This window comes from Dryas octopetala, chromosome 5 (assembly GCF_963921425.1).
Source record: "Dryas octopetala chromosome 5, drDryOcto1.1, whole genome shotgun sequence".
Classification (NCBI taxonomy): domain Eukaryota; kingdom Viridiplantae; phylum Streptophyta; class Magnoliopsida; order Rosales; family Rosaceae; genus Dryas; species Dryas octopetala.
The window spans coordinates 22,523,149-22,540,530 of record NC_141370.1 but is presented as its reverse complement, the minus strand read 5'-3'; the positions used below and the strand labels follow the sequence as shown (position 1 = coordinate 22,540,530).

Below are 17,382 nucleotides of genomic sequence, written 5' to 3'. Positions count from 1 at the left end.
TAGAACTTTTATTGTAATCAACAATAGTCTATGACAAGTCAAGCAAAGGAAATTCACGAAGCAACATGGGTAAACCATGAATGGTTAAATTGTCAGTATGTAGCTTTAACAGACCGGGTAAGATTTTCTTAGCAAAAAACTGGGTAAGATACAAATTTACTTTAAGTTAATGCTCAGAGGTTGATGACAATTTTACCACAAAAAAAAAAAAGTATCAAAACTCGAGATACTCTTTTTTTGCATTTGTTAGGAACTTAGGATAGTCCAATTGAAAGCCTCGTTGAATTGCTCCTACTACACCCAAGATCAATCTCCCTACCCCTAATAAAAAATAAATAAAGAGTATCAAAACTCAAGATAATGTCCATTTACAGTTATTCCAACCTTGTTCTTCTGCAATTATTCAGGGCAGGTAATTTCCCCAGCAGAGTGAATAAAGCCCATTAATCCATAATGACATACAGTATATTTTGTTAAACATACTTCACTAGAAAACTGAAGTATTACAATTTGCAACTGAGGTTTTATAGTTCCAATAAATGTTCCAACAAAGACGGTATAGACTAGATATTCCAAATCCTTCAAACAACTACATGACCAGAAAACAAAGCACGTAGCGTTTATACATATAAAAGAGATTCAACAGCAGTAGCCAGCAGCTCATCTGCAGCTTCAATTTACTAACCATCCCAGGGAAATTATTTTGGTTTCTCTCACGGATCTCTTTGTCCCTCTCTGCCAGTTGAACCAGAGACATGCTGGACTTTGGTGGGACATAAAATCAACAAGGTCCAAGGGGACCCAGCAGGGGAAAATTAATCAGAGCATCCTCCTCGCTGCGCTCTCAACTTAAAAATTTAGAACATCCATCTCCACTGTCAGCCATCTTTTTAGAACCTCAAATGCCACGGGGAAGTTTAAGGTCAGAGAGAAAAGCACTTATTATTGCTGCATACACAAAAATCTCAGGTTTCATTTCCTTCTCTTCCATCTCACGAAGATAAACTAAAGCCCCATCAGGCCTACCACACTTGCAAAGACCGGTAATGAGAGCCATAAAAGCAATTCTGTTCGGAGCACATCCTTTCTTGCCCATATTGTTCCAAAGCACAAGAGCATCATCGACCCTTCCAGCATTGCATAACCCATCTATTAATGTTGTGTAAGTAATCACATTAGGTTCTCTATCTTCACCAAACATCCTGGAGAGGCAAAGCATGGCTTTATCCACATCACCATTTTTACACCATCCATCTATCAACAGATTGTAGGTTACAACTGAGGGAACAAGCCCCTTCATCACCATCTCATTCAGAAGGTATTCGGCTTCTGAAACTCTTTTTCCCTTACAAAGCCCATTTATCAATATGTTATAAGAAACTACATCAGGACAATAACCAAGAGCAAAGATGTCCTGGAAGCACTGCAAAGCTCGATCTACTTCTTGAATTTTGATTAATCCATTCATAGCCGTAGAATAGGCAACTATATCCGGGAGAAAACCTTCTCGAACCATGTTATCAAGAAAATTACAAGCTTCAACTGCCTTTCTATGTTTGCACAGCTGCTTCACAAGCAAGGTGGCATATTTTATCCATGGTTCATGTCCACAAACACGCATCTCCTTCACTAGGTTAAGGGCTCCTACGACATCCTCTCGCCTACAGAGGCACCCAAATATAGAGTTGTGGGTAAAATGTGTTGGTTTAAGTCCTGATTGCTCCATCTCTCTCAGAAGCTTATAACTTTCCTCCAATCTATTTGAATTGCACAGTACAACAATCAAATTATTATAAATTAATACAGTTTGTTTACAGCCAATCTGAATCATATCTTCGAAGAGGCTTAAGGCCATGTCCAACTTTTCAAACTTCAGTAGACCATTAATAACAATTTCAAAATAAGTGGTGACAGGACGAACCCTTTTCTTAACTATAAGGAGTTTATTTACCTCAGCCTCAGCATCAGCATCAGATTTATTCACAGTCATTGCCTGAAGCAGTTGATAAGCTTTATCAATGGAGCCGTTATTGATAAGACCATTCAGCACAGAAGTGTAAAGAAAAAGCATATCCTCTTCTTCTAAATCTTCCTGGCTTTCCTCAAGTACCCGAATCATTTCTCCTTCATCAGAAAAAGATGATATGAGCTTTGTCAGTATCCCAGCATCAGAATGGATTCCCAACTCCTTCATTTCCGAATACATAGACAACGCTTTCTCAAGCTCTTTATTCTTACAGAGTCCTCCAATCAATACATCATAAAGAGAAACATTAAGAGAGAAACCTGACTTCCCCATTTTATCAAACAATTGAAGGGCCTTATCCACTCTGGACTCCCTGACAAACCCATGAATCAAAACATGAAATGTCTTTTCATTCAATCTGAGATTGTGGTCTTCCATTCTTTCAATCAAATTAAAAGCCTTATCCACCTCACCCCACTTGCTAAAAGACAACATCAAGATAGACAAGACATGGGCATCAACCCACCCCCTCTCATACATTTCATTGAAAACATTCAAAGCCTTTTCAAACTTCCCTGCATTGCAAAAAACCTGCAATGCCGGGGTCAGTGTGTACTTATCGAATTCCCACCCAGAATCTCGCATTTCTTTCAATCTCATTTCAAGCAATTCAATTGAACCAGACTTAGATATAGCCTCCAACAAACAATTGTAGCTATAACTATTTGGAACACAAAGACCCTTTATTTTAACTTGATCAAACAAAAAGTTAGCTTCTTCAACCAACTCCACACTACCTAAACATCTTATAAAGAAACCCAAAGCTCCAGGAGTCATGGAACACTTGGAATTCACAATTTCCATTGTCATAGCTCTCATTGGGACATTTTGTCGAGCGCGTGATAGATGAGAGGCCATGGCATTGTAAGTATAGCTATTGTGCTTGTACCCACATTGGTTTGATGCCCATGTAAAGAACATGTGAGCTATTTTCCAGCTCTTTAGGCCATTTAGCACATTTTCGACTGCTTTGGTGGTGATTCTTGAGGCAAGGTTCTTCAACTCTGGGTTGTCTGGGGAAAAGGGTTGCTTGGTGAAGATGGAAATGAGACCATTGGTGGTGTGGCTGAGGTCTGAAGGAAGAGAAGGGTCGGTATGGGTTTTGGTGCAAATGGGTCTTGGAGGATTTAATGAGGGTCTGAGGTTCTTGGTGAAGAAGAGTGAAAGAAGCGCATTTGGGTTGGTGGACTTCATTGATTTTCAGAGATTTTGATGGCTTTTTGAAATTCTTGGCAATGTCATTACGAAACGACTATGATGCCACCTGCCTTGTCATGTTGTGAAATTCTCTCTCTCAGAGTCTGAGTCTCCGTCATAAGTGTGCCCACCAATCCTCAACCTTTCAACGGCTCAATACGCGCGACAGAGATTCTGCTGCAAAAGCAGCTTATAAGTGTTGCATGAGTTGCATCCTCAACCCTAAACCCCTCTTATGTAGAGGAATAGTGAGATCTAATCTACGGATGGGCTAAACAAATGTATTTCCAATATATTTTCTTCATCAGTACTCTACTTTGCGACATCTTATCCAGACCAAAAGAAAGGATAATTGGTCCACCTCCGAGAACATAAGGATGAATGAGCAGCTGGTCAGAGGAAACGCAACAAGTGACCAATTTATACTTAAAATAGCATAAATTTCTTCCTACAATACTGGGTTTCTTTGATTGGCACAAGTGCCGCGTTTGGAGACTTCTCTAGTCAAGCCTTCACTGAACACCTCTAATCAGTGAAAACTGAAAACTAAAAATTTGATTAAAATTTGGTGTAAAAGATAGAAAAATGTGAAGAAAAACTATCAATGAATGAGGTATATACAGTGTTTTGGGTTTTCTAGCCATTAAAAATTTCTGGAATTTTTTTGATATGTTTTCAGATTTTTTTTTCAATTTTTATGATAAAAAAATATAAGGGATTAATACCATTTTGCTCCCCAGACTATTACACTTGTATCAGTTTGCTCCCTAGACTTCTAATTTGGAAAATTAAGGACTCTTGACTTTTTCAATTTTTCCAATTGAGGTTCTTCCGTCAATTTACACATTTTTTATCCAAATCTTTGAGGGCAAAATGGTTTCTTCCATTTAGATCTTATCATTTTTTCTTCATGCATCATTTTTTCTCTTTTATTTCTCGCTAAATTCTGGTTGATCATCTCGACATTTTAGATGAAAAATATATAAATTAACGGAATAACCTTAATTGGCAAAATTGAAAAAGTCAGGGTTCTTAATTTTTCAAATTAGAAGTCTGGGGAGCAAACTGATACATGTGTAATAGTCTGGGGAGCAAAATGACATTAATCCCAAAATATAATGGACACAAGATCTAGGCCGATGAGTTGCAAGGACCTATTGATCTGAGCCACACAGTCTTCAAATCAAAATGTGCCATCATATTTAAACAAGGACCGTCCGATTTCAATAGTCGGATAACCTGGGCCCTTTGTCTTCAAGACGCGCGAGAGGCGCGTCTTCCTCAATTCGTGTCAGAGCCCGGACCCGCTTTTGAAGCTTTTGTTGGCCATATATGGTCATGAGTTTGGTTTCAGGTTGTTTTGGGGCAGCAAACTCTAGTCGTTGGTGTTTGCTGATGCTCATTTGTTACCTAAATATGGGAAGGAGTTAGGGCCTATTTGGTTTTATGCATTTTCTAAAGGGAAGAAAATGTAAGATTCCCATAAGTATTCATTTTTCCCTTTTTGGGCGTTAGCTACCCATTAGCCAATAAATGATTTTCTACGTCTACACTTACCAAATATGGGAATACACTTCCAAAACCTGAATCAAACTGATCCTTATTAGAATTGTTCATTTTAAACTTTAGAGCAGGATTGTTACAATCTTTAAAAATTAATTTTTAAATTGAAGTAGAAATAAAAAAAACATCTTCATTTTGATTGTAGTTTAGTAATATATATGGAAAGATTAGTATACTTTTCTTACCAAACGATATTAGAGGATTAGAAATTAGAATTTGAAATATCGGATGTAGAGATAGGTAATCTATAAGCCCCACGAAAAGATCAAAGATAACTAAATTAAAACCTAAAACAACTTAATATTATACATAATCACAATATCAGTACAAGAAAACGAGGTTCCCAACTCTTCAGCTCACCCTTTTGCTATTTAATTTTAATTCTTGTCGTAATGCTACTACTACTGTCATCATAACCTTTTCCACATTCATAGTCTAATCTTAATATCTATATGTCATACATGAGAACATGCACATGGCCAAACTTACATAACATGCAAGCAAATCTGCCAAAGAAAATCGGAAAGAACTAGTTGGTGCAAATTTTAGTGAAAAAAAAAAAAATGTACTGTGAAACGACCATCTTGTATCAGATGGGAAATCCAGAAGTAAGCAGAACTTGGCCGCCATGTTTCTCATTTCAATAACAAGGCCATATAATACAAACATTGTACACAGCAATGAATAGTCTTTTCCCAAGTGAAAGAGACATAATATGAATGACCATACAAGGGCTATAACCCTTGTTGTGCAACTTGTACAAATGATCTTTTAATTTGCTAGAAAAAGATGGTCCATAAATTCTGCTAGCTGTTTCCAGATGTGGAGACTTCAGCACTGCAAACTGGGCAGACCTGCAGTTCAGTGCAAGTCATAATTTAGTAGCTTTCAGGCTAAAAAAACCCTATACATTTACAGCATATTGATATTATCAGTAACATACAATATTGCTTATATATCCAAAAAAGAGAAGTACCATTTATCCACAAGAGCATAATAATAATAATAAGAAATCACCAATGCTTCAACTAAAATCAAATCAATTTTAAATGAAAACCATGGGCATGTTATTCTTATCATCTTCCATTTTCAGAATTTCCTTCACAGTACTTAAGAAATTATTGGAACCAGAAAACATATGACAACTTTTCAAAGCACGACCAGATAACAAGAATTGCACATCTTTTCAGCAAACTATGTCCAATTTTAACAACACTGTTTGTCATAATATACATATCGATATTACAATAATTTAACTGGTTTAAACTTTAATGCCAGAGCATGTCAAAAAGCACCTGACAAAGATAAACAGGTTGGATTTCAACCCTCAGGAAACTCTAACATATAAATTGTCCCAAATTAGTTTTTCTCACGTATCAGAAACCACTAAAGAAAAATATGGTGGTTCACACAAACTGCTTCCACATTATTTCCAGCTTAAGAGCCCTCAACCAGACTAACAGATTTGAAGGGATCAAAATTCACAAAACACATGGTAATGAAGACTACAAGTGTCAGAACTTGATGACAGAAAGCATCAAGTTTGATTTGAAAAAAAAAAAAAAAAAGGAAAAAGAAAAAGTCTCCAAGTATATTTTTGAGAGAATGGAATAAAAAAAACTGTTTTTTAGAAAAGGATTAAGAAAAAAATTAATTACATTAATAGATTATATAAAGAAGTAACAACCATTCAATTGGCAGTGTACAGAAAACTCAAAATTTTCAAAACCATACCTTGTTTATTGTCAACCAATTATTTATGCACTCAGAATGATAGGAATGTTTGCAAGAAAGTACGGTCAAGTTCTCACCATCCTCATAGTCCAACCGACAAATGACACACCTGAAACAGTAGTACAAAAATATAAAAACACAACTTCTATAAAAGCTCAAAAAAGTAAAAATTGCGTGCTTACGACTCATTGCTTCCATTCTGACTGCTTCCTGTCTTGTAGCTTACTGAAGGCAATGAGGCGATTGTATTGGCTGAAAGCCCTCTGCTCTCAGTTCCAACAACTTCACCCAGTGCAAGTAACTCCTGAGATAGTTATATAACGTTCATAGAAACAAGCCATGAAATAAATGCACTACTAAAAGCACTAGAATCCAAAGCCAGCTTACCTCGTATGAAAGTTCATCTGGGTCAACCTCCTCCCATGTATCCTACAAACCAACAGTAGATGAGATGCATAGATTCAATGCCGACAGAACATGCCAGTCTTGTATAAGATTCAGTAAAATTTGGTAGTCTCATACAATCTTAAATCTATTGCTGATAAAGCAATTGGAAAATAATGTTGAAAGAGCTGCATAATATGACCGGCTAAAACACAAGGTCCCATGTCACATTCAACTATATACACAGAGAAAACATATATATTTTATAGAGAGAAAATTGTACCTCATACAGTTAGGAAATACATTTCCAAATGACATATTTAAAAGGACAACAACTGCTTAACCCTACCCTATGTATATTCACCTGACAATAGGAGGAGAAATTCATCATACCAACATTTCATGGAAGAGAGTCGGATTCTGAGCTTCCCTATGGGCTTCGGTTTCTTCGGAGTTTAGAGACTTTTCTTTTTCTATCATTACGCTGGATTGGAAGGCTGAAGTGTCTTAGATTCTTAATTTATGCTTGTTTCTGTTCTGTCGAGTTGTTATTTACTGTATATTTGTAGCTTTGTGATGGTGGATAGTTTGTCCACTATGATGTACATTCTGTTTTCGATTAATAAAAGTATGTCTTTTATCAAAAAAAAAATATATATATATATATATATATATATCATACCAACATTTTAAACCGAGAAGGCATTTATGTGACTCATGATGCCTCAAGACAATGGAATTAGTTAAATCATTAAGGAAACGTTTCGAATTGTACACTAGGTATAGTACAATAATAGAATTAAACCAACTGACTGTCTTTCCTTATCCTCGTATGGTCGTATATAATTTGCCCTTAACCCTAACTATTAGGCTTTTAACATGCAACAAACCCAAGTTTTTGTAAACAGTTTACCACCATATTCTTATAACTAACCAGTCTCACACCACTCCTAGAAAAAAAAAAAAAAAACAAAAAAAGAGCTGCTATTTGCACACCCTTTTTTTTCTTTTTGCACACAATTTTCTCCTATACACCCCTTACTCTCTTCTAAAATTTAAAATTTCTTTTAACACACCCCATCCCATTACCAAAATACCCTAAATTAGTCATCTTATCAAATTTCTCATTGCACACGCACCCCACCCCATCAAACACCACACACCCCACCCAACATCCAAACAATACACACCTCCCTTCCAGCAAACACACCCCACCCCCGACCCCACCTCCCACCCCAGCCATCCCTCACCACCGCCTGCAGCACCCCCAACCCCACCTCTCTCTCTTCCCTCCCTTTTCTCTCTCTGAAAAACCCAAAAACACACTACATGCATTGCCTCCTCTCCAACCTTTATCATTACCCAGTAATTGCACGTACACCACATAGGTAATGGAGGAAAATTAAGTGTTGACAAAAATAACTAGATCAAAGAGAGAAAAAACGTGCCCCCTAAAAAAATGATTGATTTCTTTTTATTATGTCGGTATTAGTAAATACCTTAATGAGCTTATCCTATTCCCACTTACATCTCAACGTACTCAAACCTCAATAAAATGTTTGAGCTGATCATTCTCCATTTGCTATTTTTAATGATACCCACAATTTACATTCGAAAGGGGTTAGCCCATCCAAATTGCCCATGCTCAATTTCTCTACTGCTACTCCGACGCCCGACCACGCTGCCTACGCCACCACAGTCCGTTCGGCACTGATCCGCCGAAATGTGAGTTTCGTTCGACAGTCATCGGCCAAAATGTGAGTTTCGTTCGGCAGCTACCCACCAAACATCCAGGACCAGTTCGGCAGGTACCCACCGAACCAGCTGCAGTTTTTTTGTGGTTGCAGCAGGTAGAAGCGCGGCGTGTTATGCTCAGCAATGGCGAGCTAGCTGGAGGAGCAGCTACAATGTCGGCAACTCGACGGTGCGACGCGGGAGTGGAGCTGGTGGCAGCTTGGCTCTTTCACAGCCAGAAACAGAGAAAGGGAGAGAGGAGAGAGAAGGAGGAGGTGACCGGTGGTGGTCTCACCACCTGGTTCACCGACGATAGCTGCCGGGCAGAGGAAATCCGAGAGAGAGCTCTCTAATTTATTGTTTCATTCCAATTGACTAGACATTATAATTATGGGTACCTTTCTCCTCTATTTCTTTGGAATAAGACCATAGTTAGTCTGCCATGTTTTCATACTACCATTGCACTCTACAGTCTACACAGCATCATCTTATATTAAAGACATTATCTTTTACTGCAGAAACGTTGGGCAAGAAGAGGTGGGGTTGCAGCGAGCGAGGAGAGAGAACATAGAGTGTCAAGAGAGAGAAGAGAGTCTGGGGTGTGTTGAGGAAGGGTTTTAGGGTCTTTTCACAATAAAATAAATCTGTAAATTCACTAAGTGATAAAGGTGTGCAAAAAGAAAAAAAAGTGTGTAAATAGCAGCTCTCAAAAAAAATTTCATTCATTGAATGGAAAATTCCTCTAGTGCCCCCTGAACTGTACACTGTGTTCCACATTGCCCCTTAAAAAAAAAAAAAAAAAAGATTTAATAGCCCTTTTTTTATAAGAAGATTTAATAGCCCGTTAACTTTCAAAATGTTGCAATGTGGTTCCTGCCGTCAATTCCATCCAAATTTTATGTTAAAGTTGGTCACATAATGCACACATGACTCTTTTTCTAGGGTATTTTCATCACTCATTCTCTCCTTACCCCCCTCTTATTCTCTCTCACTCTCTAGCTCTCTCTCTTTTCTCCTCTCTTTATCTGCTTGTTTGGGGGATTTAGATTTTCACTAATCTGGGCATTTGGATTCCGGTCATTCAGGTACATACTGTAATGGAAATTGGCTATAGTCAGTTTGTAGAGGAGTTAATTGCAGCTGGTGCTATGCCATGGCAGTGCATATCTTTGGGCTAATAGTTTCTAGTTCTACATTGTTGAGAAAGAAATACTCACACCATTATTGGACACTATGAGTATCTACGTTTCCTTTGAACTAGGAATTGCCTGTTGGGATATGTTCCAAATACTCAAAAGGCAGGGCCGAAGGGATTGAATAACGAAGAAAGAAATCAGTAACAGCATCTTGTGGAAATATGATCTTTTGATAGCAACTGGTTGTCGAGCATCAAGAAAGTGACGTTGTTTTCTAGTCTCTGATCAAATGGATCAATGTTGATAACGGATTGAGAACGAGAGAGGAAGAGAGAGGAAACGGAAGAGAGAGAGAGCTGAGAAAAAACAAGAACAGAGCGAAACAAGAGATAAGGAGAAATGGGAAGAAGAAAGAGATGAGACTGACCAAATTGTCCTAAAAAAGGGTCATGTGAGTGTCATGTGACAATATTTGACAGGAAATTGGATGGAACTGACTGTAGGACCCACATTGCAAAATTTTGAAAGTTAAGGGCTATTAATCGAAATCTTTTCTTTTTTTCAGACACAAGGGGCATAGTTCAGGGACACCAGAGAAGTTTTCCCTTCATCAACAATTCATATTTATTATCCATATCACACCCTACAACAATTTAACAGAGCCATGCTCCTTAATTCTGTCCCACTATATGTGATTTGCTAAAGAAAACAAAGACAAGTACGGCACATCTCACAACTTGGATACCCATGTTCATATTAAGTAAACCATTAAATTCTATATGTCATGTCCATGTACTGCTTATCCTAAGCTTTTTTTAATCCAGACCATCTTCAGAAGCTCTACTTTCATGTTCTAGGATTTTCTAGAAAAGTTCATCTTAAGGTAGTCCATTTAATGGGAAAAAGTAGAATTTTCAAGATAGAAAACACATATGAGGAATGAATGATTTTTAAAGTCAGATACAGATGACTCTACTCTATTCAATCTATATTTGAGAAATTCAGATAAATTTCTGCCAGAAAAGATTTACTCAGTGCAAGCCACCACCTCATGTATTGTCAAAAAGAGTCTTTGAGTGCATAGCATGTACCATTTTTCAAATTATTTTCAACTTAATTATACTTCCTCTTTTTAATCATTCTAATATACATATATTTTTTTATGGTATGATAACTATAAATGTATACATCATATGTCTTGTGTGTGTGTGTACTGGTTCATGCATGTCCCAACCTCTCACGTAATTAGCAACAAGGTTCAGACAAGCAGGATAATGTCCAAAGATGATAGATTTCCTGTTCTACAGCATACAGTCTAAACAATGGTGTGTGAATCACCCCCATCTCAATTGCCATGCTAATATCAGAGGCAAAAAGACAAGTTATGTAGGAATATCAAACTCTATTGATAGCTATCAACAAATTAGTACCTGAGAGTTACCTCCATGATCCTCTGTGTCCTCAGCTTCACCTACAAACACGACAAGATACCAGAAGCATAAACTATTACATAACAAGGACTTCAAAAGCAACAATAAAAAGAGAGTACCACGATTCTAAAACAATCACAAGCACTCACGGTCATTAATCCCAGCAAGGGACATCAGTCTAGCGGCCATCTCTCTATCTTCAGCATCCTGCAGGGCTCTTGCATAGGCCTCGTCACTTGAAAAAACTGCTGGGTCATATTCGACAACGGGATTATCATCCTCTCCAGCATCATCATGAGCATGCACATCAAATGCATCCTCATCATTGTCAACATCAGTTTCATCATATTGCTCCTCACCGTCATTCCCATCAGTATCGTCATGAAAATCATTAAAATCATCCTCATCGTCATGCACATAACTTCCAGCTTCCCAACTTCCATAATCACTCCCATCATTGTTCATTCGCAACATCATGTATGCCCTTTCCTACTCGATAGCCATCAACACAAATTAAATCACAAGCAGAACAAGATCAAACAAAACCTTCCCCCCCCCCCAAAAAAAAAAAAAACCAAGAGCACTTATAAATTGAAGTCGACATTGAACAGAATTTACGTTAAGATTCACAAGCGATAGACATCTGAAAATTAAAATTCATAAGATAAAACCCTGGCCCCTTAAAGGGTTGCTGCAAAAAGTGAAAAAACAAGGATGATACAAAAACTTGAACATTACATCTTAGGCTGTGTTTAACTTCAGAATATCACATAACAAGCTCAATAATTTATAATGAAAGTAACCTAACTGAAAATACAAGTCGAACTTCAAATTGAGATTGATTATTGGAATCTCTTCATACTGAAATTTCCATAGATCGCTAGGGAAAAAATAGGATTTTGCTAGACAAAAAAGAAATCAGACAACCACCCCGAGATACAATTCTAAGTCCTACTTCGATTGCTAAAAAATCATTAAACAAACATCCCTTTTTGCATTATTTTAATCGTTTCCTCGTGACCGTAACAAATGAAAAGGTAAAAACACAGATAATTCAGAGTCTATCATGTTTCAATTTTCACAGACTTCCTCGGCAACCAATCAAGCAAAGCAATACCAACAAGAGAAATGAAATTGAAAGAGACCCATTACGGAAAAGATAAAGAAACGAAGTTGAATGAAAAAGAGAGAGTTAGAGAACCTGCTCTTGGAGGGTTCGAGCAAGGGCCAGGTCAGCATCAACCTGACTGAGATTAGTGAAGGGAGTTCTTGAAGACTGCGGAGCACGAGGTGAAGGAGGCTCCACCAATTGCGAAGACTCAGTAGTTACTTCTTGTTCTTGTTCTTCGCAATGATTCAAATTGGGGTTTTGTTCTTGTTCGCTAAGGTTGTTGTTGTTGGGTTTGAGTCCACCGCCAGAGCCCAATTTGGCGTTGTGGTTCTCCATGGATAGAAAGAGAGGTTGGAAAGCCAAGAAATTGGAGAAACTGGAAAGAGATCGAAATTGAGGGAGTGGAAGAGACCGAATCACAGAATATTTCAAGAATTTGAGATAGTCCGATACTGTTTGGGGACCATTGGGTTGGGTATCTGGGCGGAGAGATGATTTCTGAGGATTAGCAGGTGTTGTTGGAGTAAGATCGGAATTCGGAACTAAGACCAAAAAAATCTTGAGTATATAAAAGCTAAAATGTAGGGCTCCATTTTGGGGGAAAAAAAAATGGAGGGCTCCATGAACAAAACGGCTCACGCGCTGAAGTGTTTAACAAATAGGTCCACTTTTAAATTTTTAATGAGTCAAAGCAACGGTTATTATGAATTTTACACGATTTTTAAGCTTAACAGTCAACGAATCTATTGGTAAATGTATGTCAAATTGCCAGTCAATCTACAGTTGTTTGACATCAGTATTCTGGACAGACAAATTACCTTACAGTTATAGTACACAATCTTGTCGGGTGAGAGATAAATCTACACCTTTGTACACAATCCTGCGGAATAAGGGATCAAAAGAACTAAAAGTAAAAAATAAAAATGTAAATTATTACTAACCCACTATTTAGAACTAGGTTCTCTCATAACCCCCACCCTAAATCAATCTCTTCCAAAACCCCCTATTAGTCACTTAAACTATCTCATAACCCCCTCGTCAACTAACACCCAGTTTGGTTTAACTCCTTTTTGTTTTAATATCCATATTATAACCCTAGACTATTCAAAATCAGTTTTCCATTTTTATTTCTCTCCTTCTCACGCTCTCTCTCTTTCACTTTTGTGCTCTGTCTCTCTCATATGGTGCATTCTCTCCCCACGCGACTGTCGATGGCGCGTGCTCTATCATCCAACGACGGTTGACGGCGAGACTAATCCCGATCTTCTCGTCTCTCCTCCATCTTCTTCCCATGCCCTCCACGTGTCGTGAAACCAAGCATCGACGTCAGATCGGGTCTAGGAAGACCCGAGCTCTCTCGTTCGCGATTTGCCGATTTCAACAACGACGAGGTGCCGGACCACCATGGATGGATTCCTCTTGTCGTCCAGAGTATGCTGGTGCTCTTGGACATCATGATGCTCTCGATTTCTTTAGAGATCGACGACCTGAGATGGCGATCGGAAGTGGCGATCTGTAACCATTTCACCTATCTCTATCACCATACCTACATCAGTTTCAGTTGGATTGCTATGTTGGCTTCCTAATAAGCTTGTTCATGTATGCCAAGCATTGGATAATGGTGATTTTGCTACTGTCTTGCAAAACCAGGTAGAGTAATGGAAACTTCAAACTCGTAATTTATTTTGGTACACCATTAATTGGATGAGAATTAGTAGTGGTTTTTTTTGTTTCTGCCTGTTAGCAGATGCTTGTTTCTTGGATGAGAACTTCTGGATTGAAACTGTCAGGCGAATTATCTTGACACAGCAAACAATGTGAAACTAAATTTTTGGATTGTCCTTGTGTGTAATTTGGATTTGAGCTCAAAGATGGTTTTAAAGGTTAATTTCCATTATTATTTAAATTATTAGTTGATGTTTAGAAAAACAGTAGTTGGATAGGGAACTTTAAGTCTACATTTATTGATTAAACAGTTTCAGTACGTGAAACATGAGTTTTAAAGGAATTTTGAATGAAATTATGGTTCTGAAATATGATGAATCAAATTTGCAGGTAGAAACAGAACGAGGCAGTGGTGACTGTCGTGTACTCGTCGCGCGTGAGGTGATCGGACAACGTTGTCTAGGGTTTCAGTTTCACTAAATTCAATTTCAGTGAATTCAGTTTCAGTGCATTCAGTTAACTGAATTTGAATTTAATGAATGCAATGAAACTGAATTCACTGAAATTGAATTCAGACTGAAACTGAATTTAGTCTATAGTTGTTTGATAGGCTCACATCGATGGCTTACTGTGTTGGCTACTCCTCTCATCTCGATGGCTTGTTGTATTATTGTATTATTTTTTTTGATAAGGTTGCTGTGTTCTTTTTAGTGAAACGAAATTCAGTAAAGGTGTAACTGTTTTAGTGAAGTGTAATTGTTTTTTAATTAAGGTGTAATTGTTTCATCACTTAATTTAGTTTCAGTAAGTGAATTCATAACTGAATTCTTTAATTTAGTGTAACTGAATTTCTGAAATTCAGTTTCAGTGTAATTGAATTCTTGAAATTCAGTTTTAGTGTAATGAAATTCAATTTCAGTGTTTGATTCTAGTTTTAGCGAAATATTGAGTTTTAGCAAAAACTTCAATTCCAGAAAAAAAAAAAAAACAGTTTCACCAAAATTCAGTTATAGTGATGTCAGCGTGCGTCATAAGGGTAATTTAGGATTATAAGTTATAGGGGGTTTTGAAAGAGTTTTTAGATGAGTGGGGGTTTAGGCAAATTTTTTAGGTGATTAGAGGGTTTAAAATTAGGCACTAAAAATAAAAATAGCACTAATCTTCATAATACAATTTTAGGTGGACTTTTTTAACATAGCACATATTAAGTGAAGGGGTGGATCCATGATATATTATTATTTATATGAATTTTAACACAAATTTTTAATGGGGTTTACTCTATATTATATTTTAATGATTTAAATCGTTTTTTTTTTTTATTAAAATATCATTTTTGTAAAAAATTGGATAAATCGAAAATCAATTTTCTTAAGTGAGTTCATAATACAATTAGAAATTTAAATATATTTATGGATCATTTACTTCAAAGCAAATGCTCCAATTCAAAATTACAAATAATATGTTAAATTTTAAAATAAAATAACAAAAAAAAATTATGATTAAATACTAAATCCTTATAATTTTTTGGTATAGAATAAAAACCATATAATATTTCAATTGAACTACTAAATTTAAATGTAGTTGTTTAGATTAGGTCACAAACATGTTGGCCCCTTTAATTTGAGTATTTTCCATTTGACATTTTTGTCCTTTGGCCCACATATGATGGTTGTTAGTTAAAATTTATAAAGTTTTGACAAAATTGCTCTTGAAGCTTTTATATTATATTGAAAATTTGTTATTGTAGTCTCAACTTCACATTTAGTTGTAACTGTACGACACTCACAACTTCAAGTTTAGTTGTGACTGAACGACATTCACATCTAAGTTGTGAGACAATCACAGTTAAGTTGTGACTTAATTGAATATTTTTTAGATAAATTATACTACAATATATTATAAATAGAGGTCAAAACAATACTTTTACTCAAAATAATACATATTATAGTGGTGTGAGTTATCTCTTTCAATTTATCAAGAGAGTCACAGTTAAGTTGTGACTAGATTGATATATTTTTTTTAATACAATATAGTATAAATTAATGTAATATTTGTGATATAATATATTTTTTTATTGTAGTGGCATGTAATGTAATATTTGTAAATTCTAGTACATTCTACTTTATTATTTTGTTTGATTTTTCAACTAGTACCTAATCTAAAATACTATTTAATTTTGGTACCTAAACTAAAAAGTTATTAAAATTTTGTAGTTAAAATCAATGAACCTAAAAAATAAAGGTCCGTTGACTTTAGGTACCAAATTGTAATGTTTTTTTATTTTAATTACCAAAATGTTTATGTCATTTCACTTTAAATACTAAACTTCAGTTTATGTACCAACTTAAAAAAATATGGTTATACCGAATTGTGACTATCTAACAGTCCTAACTTTTCCATTAATTTATTATTTTTTCCAATATATGCAAGGGTTAAACTTTAATGTTTACTCTCTAGGTTATAGGACTTCATCTCTCAAGCCTAAATCAAAAACATTAAATCCTTATAAATTTTGAATTTTTATAAATTTGAATCAATTACAACTGTGACTGTTAGAGAGTCACAATTGTATAGCAAACCAATTTGTGACCTAATTCAAAATGTCTTGCTATAGATTAATACCTAAACTAAAAAATTAGCGTCTTGATATTTTATTGAAAAACTATTGATATTTAATATTTAATTCTAATTTTTTTAAAAATAAACATGTCCTAAAAGCTATTAACCACTACCAACATCATTTAAAATATATATATAGCAATACAAAAAGGAAAAAGCCAAAGATGAGAGGAACCAAAAAAATTAAATAAATAGACAAATATAAGATTTCCTCAAAACACCCAAACTTTTTCAAAAAGCTAGCACCTCGGTGAGTTTCTCCTTCCTTCTTCATGAAGGGGGAAGTAGTGTGCAATGCTCTTTCTCACCTTTGAAGTTTTGATGGAATGGCCTAAAATTTCTGTGTGATTTTCAAATGGTAAGATTTATATATCAGAGAGATACCCAAAATCTACTTTATCAAAATAAAAGTACAAATTTATTTTAAAAATATGTTTTTCTTGATAAATAATTTAGAAAACACGTTTAACATTAGAGAGAGCCCTTATATATTAATGCTAACATTATATTTAACTTGAGGAGGTTTATATGAATTATGTGTTTAAATCACGTTGGGTGGCAGTTGATAGAGTAGCCCAGTTAAAATGACCATAGAATTACACACATTAGGTGGTTGAATAAATATTTGCCCAAACAAAGTTAACACAAAAATATTACATATTTAGATTTTTTTCCATTGATTTCTCGAACACCTTTGTTTTATGTTTAGTTTGAAAGAAAATGCTAAAATTGAGGGCATAGTTTACTAACTAGGAATATAAATGGGAAGAATGAGAATGATTT

The 17,382-nt window shown here is 35.9% G+C and overlaps 2 protein-coding genes across 2 annotated transcripts; both read right to left on the bottom strand.

Moving 5' to 3' along the window:
• Positions 1-491: 491 nt before the first annotated feature.
• On the bottom strand, positions 492-3,575 carry LOC147285896 (Tetratricopeptide repeat (TPR)-like superfamily protein). Its single transcript, XM_086244762.1, has one exon. It carries the CDS (start codon positions 3,218-3,220, stop codon positions 899-901), a length of 2,322 nt encoding a protein of 773 aa, XP_086100888.1. The 5' UTR covers positions 3,221-3,575; the 3' UTR covers positions 492-898.
• A 1,816-nt stretch (positions 3,576-5,391) lies between these two features.
• Positions 5,392-12,932, bottom strand: LOC147285895 (E3 ubiquitin ligase BIG BROTHER-related-like). Its single transcript, XM_086244436.1, has 7 exons — positions 12,406-12,932; positions 11,354-11,693; positions 11,205-11,245; positions 6,908-6,949; positions 6,703-6,824; positions 6,521-6,629; positions 5,392-5,640 (listed from the first exon to the last, which is right to left on the bottom strand). The coding sequence occupies exons 1-7, from the start codon at positions 12,649-12,651 to the stop codon at positions 5,593-5,595; spliced, it is 948 nt and encodes a 315-aa protein (XP_086100562.1). The 5' UTR covers positions 12,652-12,932; the 3' UTR covers positions 5,392-5,592.
• Between the last annotated feature and the right edge of the window lie 4,450 nt (positions 12,933-17,382).

Bases quoted from the DNA above. Each gene is read 5' to 3' on its own strand.
- LOC147285896 (XM_086244762.1), bottom strand. From the start codon at position 3,220: ATGAAGTCCACCAACCCAAATGCGCTTCTTTCACTCTTCTTCACCAAG.
- LOC147285895 (XM_086244436.1), bottom strand. From the start codon at position 12,651: ATGGAGAACCACAACGCCAAATTGGGCTCTGGCGGTGGACTCAAACCC. The intron at 11,246-11,353 runs GTGAGTGCTTGT...TCGTGTTTGTAG, and splicing joins CCTTGCTGGGATTAATGACC to GTGAAGCTGAGGACACAGAG. The intron at 5,641-6,520 runs GTATGGTTTTGA...ACTGAACTGCAG, and splicing joins ATTGGTTGACAATAAACAAG to GTCTGCCCAGTTTGCAGTGC.